This window comes from Clupea harengus, chromosome 20 (assembly GCF_900700415.2).
Source record: "Clupea harengus chromosome 20, Ch_v2.0.2, whole genome shotgun sequence".
NCBI lineage: Eukaryota > Metazoa > Chordata > Actinopteri > Clupeiformes > Clupeidae > Clupea > Clupea harengus.
In genome coordinates, this window is record NC_045171.1 from 18,916,217 (window position 1) to 18,929,707 (window position 13,491).

Here is a 13,491-nt window from a genome sequence, read left to right on the forward strand (position 1 = left end):
TCGGTACTGTGTGATGTATGCCAATTTCTATGCATGCATACCTTCTATCACAGTTTGTTTTGAGTGCACATATTGTCCAAGATAAATTCCCTTCAGGACAATAAATGTTCAGTTCATTCAAAATGTGAAACCCCTAATGTGATAAAATAGTATTTATTGCCATACTGTATATTGGTCAACAAATTCAATACTCAGTAGAAAGGCTTTTTGTTAATATTTGAAATACTTTAAGAATAAAGATTAAGATGAAAAACAAAGAAGGCAATATAAAGAATCTTTAGGAAAATATTTTGAACAAGTTTACACATGAAAAAATGTTACCTGTTCACTTAGCACTTAGTTGACATGCTCACATTTGATCTTTGGTCTAAGGGTCTCTTTTCACTTGCCGTCTCATACTGAAAACAGACACCGGTAGAAGTTGTGATTGTGAGGTGGCTTCAAAAAGACGTTCTACTTAAGACCTGAGTCATTCAGGTTATATTCCTTATGATGTGACATTTTGTCTCACTAAATCGTCATTAAAAGTTACGTAAAGACAGGTGTTCCTTTGAACTTGACTTGCTACAAATTATTTACGTAGAAAAGATATACTAGCTGTCTCTATGAATCATAATAATAATAATTTTACAAGTACATATTCAGCATATATGTATCATTAAATAACACCTTGTCCCGCACAGTGTTTGCCCACCCACCCCTCCCTCCCTGGTTTGGTTTCAATGTGACTGTCCTTCAGACGGGCCCAACGAAGCCTGTGTTTGCCCCAAACGGATGTTTTTTCTGGGGTACCATTCTCTTTGAAGGTCCAGAGAGCACAGCCCAGGGTGCCACAGAAACCAAAATAAACATTGTAAGTTAATCGAAAAGTCCACATGATTAAAAAATATACATATTTGTGGTGTAATATATATTTTTTTCTTTTTTTTTCTACATGGATAAATACTCCTTCCATTGCAGTGACCAACAGCCAGATTGGCAGGACCTTTCCTGTTCAGTTTTCTCTCTCTCTTGTTGATCCGGAACTTTCCTCTGTCTGCTTGTGACTGTATTCCTCCCAAGCGGAACTTTTGCTTCATATCCAGGTATAAAGGAGGAGTAACAGCAAGTCAGTGTCACTGTTTCAGTCCGTGCAGTGACTGAATGTTGATGGGCGTTGTTGGCAAGAACCAGAATCAGACCGGACCTGGCCTGCCACTTGTCTCCCAACCGCTGTCTTAGGTGGAGGTGTATTTCTGGCTTGATCGTGAGCTGGTCCGGTCTAGGCCGTTACCATGGCACGAGCCCTTCCAGCGGACACCGGATCCTCGCTCGTCTGTCGGAGAGATATTCCTGGATTTCCTCTGGCACCAACAGCACAGGCATGTCTGGAAGATTGACAATACAAATTTAAATACATTTACAAAATTACAGCCAGGTCACATAAAAAAACTTTGGCTGAAATACAATGAGCAACTCATGACAAATCACACACATCTTTAAATGAACACTTGGTAGAATCCATGACATGAAGTCTTTTTTTTATTATTATCTTGCTCCCTCCAGTCTTACCTTGAAGCAGTTTTTAAACTTCCCGCTGACAAAGTAGAGCGCCACTGGGTTGATACAGGAGTTAAGGGAGGCCATGTTGATGCCAATGTAGTCCAACACTAACAAGAAGCTAAAGGGACAGAAAAATGCAGCGGGTGAGATGTACTCTGTGACTTTATCCAGGGAAATGACATTATCATTTGTTTCTTGCATGACCAGTGACTGGCATTTAGAAGTCACAACTAAGCCATTGTCTGTAGACTGATCCCCATAGTTCAAACCGAAGGAAACCTTGTTTGTCGTTTGATATCTTAGCTTGGTAAACTCTGAAGTTACATTTCAAAGGTGTCACTTATTGTAAAAAGTAGTTTTGGCTGGGATATGTGAAAAAATATATACCGAACACTAATGACAAGATGATTTTCTAAGGTATGCAAGAAGCACAGAAAGTTATTGCTACAAATAGACCAACAATGCAAACCATCTTAGACACAGTTACACTAACGTGCGTGCAACCACTGTACCTGAGCAGTTCACAGCGGTTGGGGTCGGACTGGTCGTAGATGGTCTTCTTTAGGATGCGACTGAGATGGAGAGGCAACCAGCAGAGGGCGAAGATCACCACCAGACAGAACACGGTTTTAGCCACCTCACGCCGCTGCGGGGGAACAGATGAACTTATAGTAGGTCTGACTCGTGACCAGGTGATTGTGAGCACTGACACTAACTAACTGGGTCAACTCAAGTCAGGTGCTTTAAAGTCAGGTCACCTCAAACCAAGTGCTTTAAAGTGACATCAGTTGCTGTCACAATACCCCCACACACACATACACCTGTGTTCAGATCAGCGCAAATGATTGGCTCTTACAATTGATTGCAAAAGATTGCAGAAAGAATAAGACTAGAACCTAAGTTTAGAACCTAGGTTAAGTGGTACCTGTTTCATGTGGTCATTCAGGCTGATGCGCATCCCCTTCTTGCGTCGTAGCATCTCGCAGGTCATGAGGGTGTAGAAGATGCCCGTGCACACCAGAGGGAGGCAGAAGTAGAAGCCAAACAACCACCAGTCCTTCACATCCTGGTAGAACTGAAATAGAAACGTGCGAACATGGGGATGTTTAGCAACGTCGAGTTATTCGTTTAGCGCAACACTCCCCACACAACCTGTTTTGTGGGAAAAGTGGGACACACATTCTTTCCGCTCTCGAATCTGACCACCTGATGTTAGCAGCGCAGCCGACGCTCGACTTACTCGGCTGATGGACGATAACACAAGTCCCACATTATAGTCTGAGTGCGTCACAGGATATCAGCCTGATTTGCGACACATTCACGGCCACCTTTCCCAGATTATTGGTTTAAAAGGGAAACATAGAGAGCTGTCTTAGTATTAAGTATGAGCTTTAATTCCTCACCCACATGAGGTCGTCTAAGCATTTTACAAATCTTCTTACCTGTTATATCTTTATGTCTGGAATGAACACTAATATATTTTTGTGTGGGAGACATTGACAGTGCAGCGTGACATGTTATAAAACCCTTTACATAAAGTGACTTTAAGCCTGCAAGGGGCAATTAACTTGACTGATGTCCCAATTATGACAGGGTTAGGTCACATGCTTTGACATCTTCAATCTTACATCTCTGGTGTCCATGGTAAACAGGCATTTCTATGACATTCACCACACCAAACATACATTTTAGATATCATCTCCCTCCTTTGATAGTCTGGACAGTGCTATCATTTTGGTTTAGGTTTGACAATCTAGTCTTAATATAGAGAATCTTTTGCATATTGACTATTCAGCCTTCTTTTAAGCAGTTTGACCAGCCACTGTATCAGCTCTGACCTGTCCAGGAATATAAATAGTTTTTCTGTGCTAAAAATAAAGTTGTTTACCCAGTGTGGCATTCCGCCTCTGATGTCATGACCAATAAGGCAAACCTGATTTCTGTACTCGAGCATTTTGCACGCACAGCTTTCATGACCTTTCATCAAGATGTGCACAACAAACTCTCTATAAGAGACCCAACTCAAGACCAGACCACAGGGCAGTCACAGGGAATGTGTTTTTTCAGCCGAGAAAGATGCTGTATGAAAAAAAAAAAAAACTTAGAAACTTAAAAGTGTTTTGGATTTGGTGGAATTTTCAATTCGAAAAATTATAGTTTTTTAGTAGTGATGGTTGTTTGAGCATAATTTCAATAGTTATCAGTTAATGTAAAGTTGTAGTTTATTCAAGGCATTACTTGTGTAGTGTTACTTGCTTGCAGTTGAGAAATACAGTGTCTCTCTCTACTGCTCTGGTAGTGCAATATGCTGTCTTTATACACAGTTATTAACCAGTTAGGCTCATTGATGTTCAAGTGGAGTTCAAGTTTTTAAGGATAAAAAAATAACTTGGCTTCTATCCAACTTCTGTCCTGGCAGCATGCTGCTAACATGTTCTTTTACTGCTAGCATTCCTGTTATACATACAGACTCCATCTCCGGATCTTGACCAGCCTAATCAATGAAAATGCATTTTAACCTCTATGGGCAGCTATGGGTAGCATAGTAAGACAAACTCATTAATTAGCAACAAATTAACACCCCAAGCCCCCTACCTTCATGAATGGTGATGTCTGGTGAGGGTGAAGCAGGCACACACGCAGCTTGTTCCCGCGGTATGAGATCTCCATCATGTCGAAGGCCATCGCCTCGGGCACCGCCAGCAACACCGCCCCCAGCCAGATTAGCGTCACCTCCACCGCTTTCCACAGTGGCACCCCCATACCCTTCACCCGGCTCCACGACGTCACCGCGTGGTACCTGTGGGTTTGTTCAGGCTCAGTTAAGATTACTTAGATAAGGCTCTGTCATTTTCAGTTGTGTAGGGCTGAGAGGACAGTCTCCAGAGACTCATTGTGTGTTAATGGATTGTTGTTTATGCATGAACCGCGAACCGCTGAGGCTTTTGTCAATTAACAAGTCTCAGTCAGATAACTCGCTAACTCCAGCTGTTTGTATGTCGCGCAAATATTTAATTGGCATTTCATTGGCCTGTTAAAGTCTAGCTTGTAAATATAACATAAAGGCTAAATGGTCTTTATAGTTAACGAGGCTCATTTGGCACAGCTTTTTTTTGAAAGCCAGACGGTTAAAGTCTTTGCCATTGTATCTACTATGTCCATTCAATCAGTTTAGTCCAGTCTATTCTCTAGTCTAAATAACATAGTCATTCCAAGGCTAAAATGTTTGTGAACAAGTGCAGCTGAAATAATAACTTTAAAAATATATTTAATTGAGGGCGTGTTAGTTGAGTCTTTTTCAATGCAAGGCATGGTTGGAGGCATCTCCTTGGTGTGCCTGTTAAGATAACATCCAGTCCTTTAACTTTTCACTGTGTTCCCTAAAGGCCTTGATTATACTCGCACACGGACAGTTGCGGACAACATGAACACGTTGTTGTTGTTGTTGTTGTTGTTGTTGTTGTTGTTGTTCTTGTTCTCACGCTTTGAGTCCAGAGTTGCGCAGTCGGTGCCCTTTTAGCGTAGCGCGGAATTGTCCACACAGAGCCTCGCGTACACCCTCTGATGACGTAATGTACATCACTCAGACTCGGCTCACGGCCACGGAGAGGTGCTTGGAGGGGGTTTGCAACGACGCAGAGGGCTCTGCGTGTCTGCGTGTATGCAGATATGGACGACCATGAATTAGGCTTAAAGCCAACAACGACACACCCATCACCCACCAACACACTTGGACCACAAACACTAGAGATGATCTGGTCTTGTGCATCCTTCACTGTGCAATGAAAGCAATACTAACATGTGTATGTATTTGTAAACTGTATTAAATCTGAATAGCATATCCCAACAATAATAGCTGTGGCTTCAGGTGACTCACCTGTCTATACTGAGAGCGCACAGACTGAGGACGGTGATTCCCACTGAGGCTTTCTGAATAAAGGGCATCAGTTTGCAGATATACACACCAAACGGCCAGTCTTCAGCCAGCAACTGCACAGAGAAAAAGGAGGGGGTTGGGAATGGAACAGCCTGTGCCTAAAAAGACAGCTTGCTATTCTGATACAGACTAAACTGTGTCCGATGTTTTGTAAAATACTAAACGTAAGAGCAGTTGCAGGTGGTGTGAAGCAAGGCATACGTTTATTTGGGTTAGGTTCAGCTTGACAAATTTTGATTTAATGAGGTGCACAAGCAGAAAAACTGAAGTGATTGAGTATAGTCAAAATAGCTCATTTCCCATTTGTTTCCTTTTATTATTACAGGAGTTACAGCACAAGCAAGCTCAGTCCTTAAAACAACACAGAAAGGTGTTAGCACCTGGCTAACATAGTGACAAATGGATTTGCAGTGGAAACAGGAAAAAGACGTTCTACGTAGGACTGTTTGAAAAACTGGCCGAGAAAGTTTTGCCATTTTTGTTTTCTCTGTCTCCTTGAATTTTGTACCTTTTACCTTTGAGTCAGTGCTCACCATTATGGCAATTTCGAGTTGTTGATACGTAGACTACTACTCAATCTGGAGTGTTGTAATTCAGGATCTACTGCATGTGTGATTGTGTAAAGCATGCATATCAAGTGCAATTTGAGTAGAGAGGTGTTGTTTGGACATCTTAGAGTTTTAAATGTGATGCTAGGAAGACAACAGTTAAAGTTAAAGAATCAATTCCAAGAGGATATTAAATTCTGGCAGGTGCTGACTTCTTGTCCACTTCTTGTTTGCCTAATGTGGGATTACCATCAAACTCAAAGTATCAAAGTCCAAGTCTCGTCCAACTGAAGTAGCATGAAATGCAGGCAATTGTTGCAAAACGAAAAACCAAACACAGGGGCATCAGGGGAGCGTTCAGAATCTTTAAACACTGGCAGCTTGTCTTGGCAGGATGGTTTTGCAGACTATATCCATTTTGAGGGCATTTTACCAAAGCCCAAGCAGACACTCTCTTGGCCAACACAAACAGGCTTACATTTCTAACCAAATACATTGTCAGTGCTCTTGTAAAAGGGTGCTGTCCAGGAAAAGTGTTTTCAGTGGGATCCAGAAAAGGGGCTCCAGCATGAAAAAAGGAAATTGTTTCCAGTCGAAGCAACGAAGCCCACAACATTGTATTTAACTTAGTACCATATGATGGAGCATGTAATTACACCTGCCAATCATTTCCAGAGTCAGGACTTAAAAAGGACAAGCTGGAGGATGAGGAGGTCCCCCGACACCAACAAAGAATGCGGTTGGCTGGGTAACAAGGCCAGTTCCCTCGTGTTGTCTGTGGACAGACAACCCTGCCGGGTTTACAAACTGTGACTAAGACCCACATGGGAAACAATAGACAGCGCTGTGGGCCAGGAAGGATTTTTCTGGCGCCCGCTCCCCTCACATGTTCTTCAGCTCCAGCCCACCCAGCCAAACCTGGCCAGCCCCACCCAGCCGTACTCTTTTAACTTCCCTGATAGCACGCCCATCTCCTGTGTCTGAGGTTCGAGTCCACTGGGCTGGACTGAGCAGGGCTGTGCGTGTCTGAAACCACAGTGTCTAAATCCTACCCCGCTACAAACTGTGCTTAAATGTCCATGCATCCCTCCCCGATCTTTCCCTCCCTTAATTATTTTTAAATTCCTGCCACCACCATCTTAAAAATCTTGATACTGATGGTGATGAGAATATAGCGCAAACCTCCATCCCTCCCTCTCTCAATCCTTTCTTTTTCTGCCCACTCCACTCACCTTGAAGACATTGATGGGGATGGCGATGAGTATGTAGAGGAGGTCCCCCAGGGCTAGGGAGCCGATGAGGACATTGGGCCCATTTCTCATGCACTTGTTTTTGTAGATGATCCGCAGAAGGGTAGAGTTCCCGATGATTCCCACTACAAAGATGATGCAGGACACCACCGTGTTCACATACTTAAATGCGTGCCTAATTTCTGTTTGCTTCACGCACATTGGCGGGTGTGACATCATGGGACGGTCCGCGGGGTTGGAGCCGTTGCCCATGACGACGGCAGAATTGGACTCTGCTCCATTGCTGGGTTCTGGGTCAGAGTCGTCTTGCGTCGTGTCACGAGAGAAGCGTGAACTCCCAGCACACAAACTCGCCAGAATTAGGAGCACCAGCACTGTGGCCCTCATCCTCTCTCCAGGAATCACTCACTCTCCCTCTCTCTCTCACACACACACACACACACACACACACACACAGACGTAGGAGGGGAGAGGGGTGTGTGAAGGACAACTCTCAGTGGCCGTATCCTGGTTGCCTTGTTACCTGCTAGGAAAAACAGACATGTCAGGCAAAGCCAGCGGAAAACTCTAGAGGGGTTTCAAGTGTGCTGAGCAGTTACTCAAGATGGGGAGAGGGGACCAGCTACAGAGCGAGGTCATGAGGGGTTCCTCCCAATCTTTCATTACATAAGGGTAGAATGCTAAGCAGCTGGTGTTTCCTCCAGCCAATCAGTTAAATTGAGCCCACACACTGCTCAATCAAAACATGTCAATACTCTTTGTGTAAATACACAGGCTTTCAGAGGAAACAATTTAAGTAAGGAAACCCCTTTACGTAAAAAATGACCTAGTGATCTCTAAATTTAATTTTCAGTGTAAAACGAATAATTTCCTGCGAGGCAAGTTTCTGGTCATCAATCTTGCGGCTGCCAAATATGTATAAACGACCTCTCCAAACAGACGGTGCACTTGCGTCAGAAAACCTCCGGGATATCACCACCAGAGAGCACGAACCTCTCCACTGTGCCCTACATTTATAGTAGAACTGGACGTTAAATGATTTATCAGGACTCTAAGCAGAGCAGAGAGACTTTCTTTTAATTTCTCTCCCCCCCCCCCCCCCCTGAACATGGGTCCATAAAACAGAGCCCATGGGCTCATGTGTGTTCTTATATGAGCTTAAAGAGAGAGAAGAGACATAGAGCAGTTTGTTCCCCAGGGCAGTCTCAGCAAGGGCATTAGCAGTCATATGTGCACCTCTCTGTCCGCATGCTGGCCTCTGGTACATGAATAGGATGATTGATGACAACTCAAGACTTTTGTAGGACCACTTCAAAAGCTTTAACATGGATTGCACAGATTTTTTTTCCAGGATTTTTCACTAGGTTTTTTTCCCCTTTCTTTTTTTTTACCAGGAAGTGGGAATATATTCTTGTCAGTTTCTTTCTGTCTATGCTAATTAAGTTCATTTGATTTCCCTCCAACATCTGAGATCATTGTTACAGGCTGAGATCTTTGTGGAGCGGAAAAAACACAAATATGACACACACATAAATTTCCAGTGTAAAGTTAATGAAGTGCTAATCTGTTCTCCTTTCTTTGAGAGAAACTCAATTTCCTGAGATTTATGGACACTACAGTGTTTATGTCCTATTATATGCTGAAATGACAAACTCATAAGCTCTAGGGCAAACCTTTTATTGCTCTAGTATGGGTTTGGTAAAAAGCTGAGCATTCTACATAAAAGCCCATCCCCAAGCTGAAAAGAATCAATGCATGTGTTTATGTCTTAGTATATGCTGAAATGACAAACTCATAAGCTTTAGGGCAAACCTTTTATTGCTCTAGTATGCGGTTGTTCTGTCTAAAAGAGAGAGTGAGAGAAGGACAGGGATCACAGCCACCCAAAGTCAAAAGCTCGGAGAGAATGACCTCTGATTGGTGAGTCCTCTCCGGAGGCATTGGTCAAGTGAACTCCTCACAGCCTGAGGACTAGGCTTTGTTTCCGTAGTTCCCCTATTGTGCCACTGCCTTGAACTTTGACCTGAGCAACTACCAGAAGGGGAACTGAATGGTTCAGTTGCAGAAACCACAAACACAACATTCGCCTACTAAGCCGGACAGAGACAAAACCCCATTGTCTTCCTCAAATAATGTCTTGACTACTTTGCCACTGAAATCAGTGAAAACAAAACAAAATTCATATTCATGCAAATTAATGTTTTATGCAGGCAATTTACATTGGTGTATTTGTATTTCATGATATCACAATAAAGTAGGATATTTCATGTTTCATTGTATTTTTCAATACTTAGGTCAGAAGTCTCAAGAATCTTAGAAAGGTAGACACACAGCTGACCAGCAGAAGTATCAACATTTAAGTCGTGGTAGAGGGTGAATGAATATCTAAATTATTTAATTAGCTTGAATTAAATAGCACTTCAGATCGTTAACTCTTTCTGTCTCTTCCACTTTATCTATCACACACAGACTCACACATAGACCAGAAGACTGGTTATCCAGCACTTAGAAGAAGAGGACACAACTTGACCGGAATTTGATCAGTATTATATTACAACATTTAAATAACAACAACCAAACTGGTTCATCAAATAACAATAAACTTCGCTGAAAACTCGATGGGAAATATGGTAATGTATATTAATACATGCTATACTAGTAATCGTAATAGTATGGTTCAGCTTTTAAACGCGATTTTAATATATGCTCTTTACATATTTAAAGCGTACGCTAATTCCTGTAGTCCACATAGTATGGACGCACCATAGCGCGCAACCCTGTTATCTGTTTATAATGCAAACATGCATGCTGTAGCCTAACCAAGGCGAACTGCAAATAATACACCGGCGCACCGGCGCACCTGCGTATCTCCCGTCAGACCTTCGTTGTAGTTGCCCCAGTCCGTTGCCCCTGAAGCCTTCCTAGCGCTACGTCATTTGTAAATTACACCTTAAACTGTACCTTCATTTTTCGAGGTGTTTCTCAGAATGTCCTTAGCTAATACCTTCTGTAGGATACGTTCGTAAGGTTGGTCTGGACCACTCTTAGCTATACGTTAACTCCGTTTTCAGATAAAACAAACGTTTTTATTTGTGCTTCATATAAAAATAAAAAAACATCTGTATAAATACCCGTTAATTTGCAATCCCTTGCGAATATAGATCTATGACTGATATCTAGCCTCCTCGTTTAATATTTTTTTTAGACTGGCATAGTATTTCTGGTTGATGTTTTTTCTAATCATGATCACCTGCCCCTCTGTCTGAATCATGCCCATCACAATCACCTCACACATATTCAAACCTACGTGAATGACAAAAGTCGATTCCACAAAAATGGATTCAGCCACTTAAGGTACACATAGAAAGGGCTCTCTTGGGGTAACTTTTAAGAGATGGTTTGGGAAACACGCGTATAAAAGGAAACAACTCTTGTAAGGTATACATTTCAAGTCTTACTGAAACATTAAGAGACACCGTTATCGGGAACTGAGCCCTGTACCAACACCCTTGTCATTTTGTTGCTAAGGAGTCGCTTCAGAAACATATCTTAAACATGTATTCAATCTAAGTAACCAATACATACCACCCCGACTGTATGTTAACATCAATGCTTTGATGGGCGTAAATACATTATTTAATCATGATGACAAATGTAGGACATTGAAAAGGTCATAACTTACTGTTGGCTGGAAGACGGAGGCAAAATTATTTCTTCTCCAAAACTATTAAATCCCTTCACGAACGAACAAATGTTCCATTCAGGTTTCTGTCAAGTACTTCAAGAATTGACCAGTGTCCGTTGGATCGATAGTGATGTGAATGTTTGAAAAGTGACACAACCTTTATCATCTTACCCACACACCCCGTGATGTGATCTAACGCTTTTCACTAGGGCTCGGAGAGTTTATACAGTGCGAGTCGACGGGATATCGCTTGGCTAACCAATGAGCGCAAAGCGTCCCCGGAGGCGAAGCGCGCGCTGTCTCTATTGAGAACGGAGTCAGTGACATTGTCAAAGTTGAATATGACCATCATTTTGCAAAATCCCCTACTTAAAGTATTTAATACATTTTGAAATAATTTCACGAAATTGTGATATAGCATGTTGGCTGCAGTCATTAACTGTCATTGCAAGAACGCAAAGAAGTTGGCTACTGAAAGCTGTCAAAAAAACATTCCTCAGAATGGCCTAAAAGTTGGAATAGTTTTCTTGAGTCCCTGATCTACCAGTAGAGTAAACCCTGCCTGTGTTCTTTCTAATAAATACAGGAGGATCACTTTCTATGGTTTTGTTGTATTATGAGATTACAGTGGGGCATGGAGGTGTGCACCTTTACATATAGTGTTGTAGGTTATGCTAGGCAAATATCCTAACCTTCCAGAGAAATTTATCAACTAGCAGAAGCTAGACTTTGACCTGAACTGCAAACGTAACAGGTGTGATAGAGGATGTAATTGATTTGAGTCAGTGTCAGTCCTAAAACTGCACAATGACCACAAGAAATCTGAATGCCAGACTCAAAATGTAACCAATCTGTAATTCAACAAAAGAAAGATAAAAACCTGACTTCATGCATGAATCCATCTTGTCAACATCTATGTAAACCTACCCCGTTCTTGAAAAGCAGAAACAAACCAATTGGACACAGATACTGCAGAAGACTAGGAAAAGCAATCGACATTTTAAACAGTGACTTTGATTCCAACACATCTACAGACAAAGGCAGTACTCCAGTGACCAAAATTGTAAGATCAGACTTAACTGCGGTCTTATTAAATGGCATTGTTTGTTAGTACATGCAAAGTGACTAGAAGTAAAAGATGTAAAATGAAAAAAACAAGTGAATGACTGGTATTATTTTATCCATCTTTTGAAGACAGCATGTTGAGTACCTTCTTGTACGTTTTAACATTTATAAACTGTTGTTTATTACACTTAAATAACCACACGGTTTATAACACAAAGTGTATTTTCACTTTGTGGCCTTGTCTGGCTTTCTTTGGCTTTCTTTTTTTAGTTTCGATAGGAACATTACTGCAAGACCTGACACCTCTCTGTGATCTGGTACACTAGCTATCCTAAGGCACAGGCAAAGACTACCTGTGGCAACACATGACTCTTTAATAGCTTTCAAATTAGCACGGCTTGGTTTAACAAAGACTGTCTGTCTTAGGACTGCTATGTGGAGGTACGGCTGGTAGAAACAGTCCCTAAATAGCCTACTGGCATTCTAAAAATAGGGAAATTGCTGCCTGGCTTGGTAGATAGATAGATAAATTACTTTATTGATCCCCAAAGGGAAATTGCAGAACCAGCATTGGTCAGGCATGTCAAGGAATTTTGTCCTCTTTTTCCTTGAAAATGGAAGTAAACGTATCAAAATGCATGACTTATACTAATGAAGTGTAGAACACACCCACACATTTCAGATATTTCTCCATTCAGACACTTCACATATGGAGCTGCAGATACTTCAGGATCACCTGCATCCATACGTTCAGACCTCATGTCACATGCTAACATTCAGGATGTGAGGTGGACCTTCAATGTTGTGTTAGCTGAGAATGAGTTGGTTCAGTTGTTACAACTAAATCAGGGTTTTAAAAAACGATTTCATTTTAATGACGTTCTTAGAAGAAGAGTTTAGTGTTTGGCACACTGTCACATACTGATTGCAATCTCGAACAAAAAAAAAAAAAAAACTGAAGACCATTTTGTGATCGTATTAACTTTATGTTTTCAAGGCTTTCAGCAAATTGACCTATAGTATCAGATTTTCAGGAAATGTTTTCCTGAAGATCATCACACTAGACAGCTATGATCTGATCCTGTTGCTGTTAAATATTCTTTTTCTCTTTCACCAAACCATGGTGTGAACGTAGAGATAACTTGACAAATATGCATTTTCAGTCGTTGTTATTGTTTCTATCAAGGTACTGTGAATCCACCCATTTGCATTGTGGTCTGAGCTGTTACAATCAGGAGAAAACATACATGCATACATGCACACAGACACACATTTGTACCGCCACTGAAACCTCAGACAGATTGAGAGAGAAAGTGTGTTTGTCTGTCTCAACATCATCAGGGATGGTGTACTTTTCTCATTTAAACAACTAAATGCAGCCAGTGAAATCAAAGCCAATCCGGTTGATTGAGTGAGCATTCCCCTTTGATGCTTTGGAAAGGGGGACCGCCATGCCAATGATTA

General features: G+C 41.7%; 1 protein-coding gene across 2 annotated transcripts; it reads right to left on the reverse strand.

The window, feature by feature from the left end:
- Positions 1-137: 137 nt before the first annotated feature.
- On the reverse strand, positions 138-11,168 carry LOC105906255 (endothelin receptor type B-like). Of its 2 annotated transcripts, none has more exons than XM_031586821.2 (8): positions 10,960-11,168; positions 7,260-7,800; positions 5,420-5,532; positions 4,138-4,342; positions 2,468-2,617; positions 2,055-2,188; positions 1,552-1,660; positions 138-1,367 (listed from the first exon to the last, which is right to left on the reverse strand). In XM_031586821.2, exons 2-8 carry the CDS (start codon positions 7,662-7,664, stop codon positions 1,218-1,220), a joined length of 1,266 nt encoding a protein of 421 aa, XP_031442681.1. In that variant the 5' UTR covers positions 7,665-7,800; positions 10,960-11,168; the 3' UTR covers positions 138-1,217. The 2 variants fall into 2 exon arrangements, with proteins under 2 accessions (XP_031442681.1, XP_031442680.1); XM_031586820.2 differs by having other exon boundaries at positions 7,260-7,803.
- Positions 11,169-13,491: the final 2,323 nt, after the last annotated feature.

Coding starts and splice junctions, on each gene's coding strand:
- LOC105906255 (XM_031586821.2), bottom strand. CDS start 7,664: ATGAGGGCCACAGTGCTGGTGCTCCTAATTCTGGCGAGTTTGTGTGCT. Junction 5,533..7,259: donor TCCCCATCAATGTCTTCAAG/GTGAGTGGAGTG, acceptor TTCTCTGTGCAG/TTGCTGGCTGAAGACTGGCC. Junction 2,189..2,467: donor TGAATGACCACATGAAACAG/GTACCACTTAAC, acceptor GTTCCCCCGCAG/CGGCGTGAGGTGGCTAAAAC.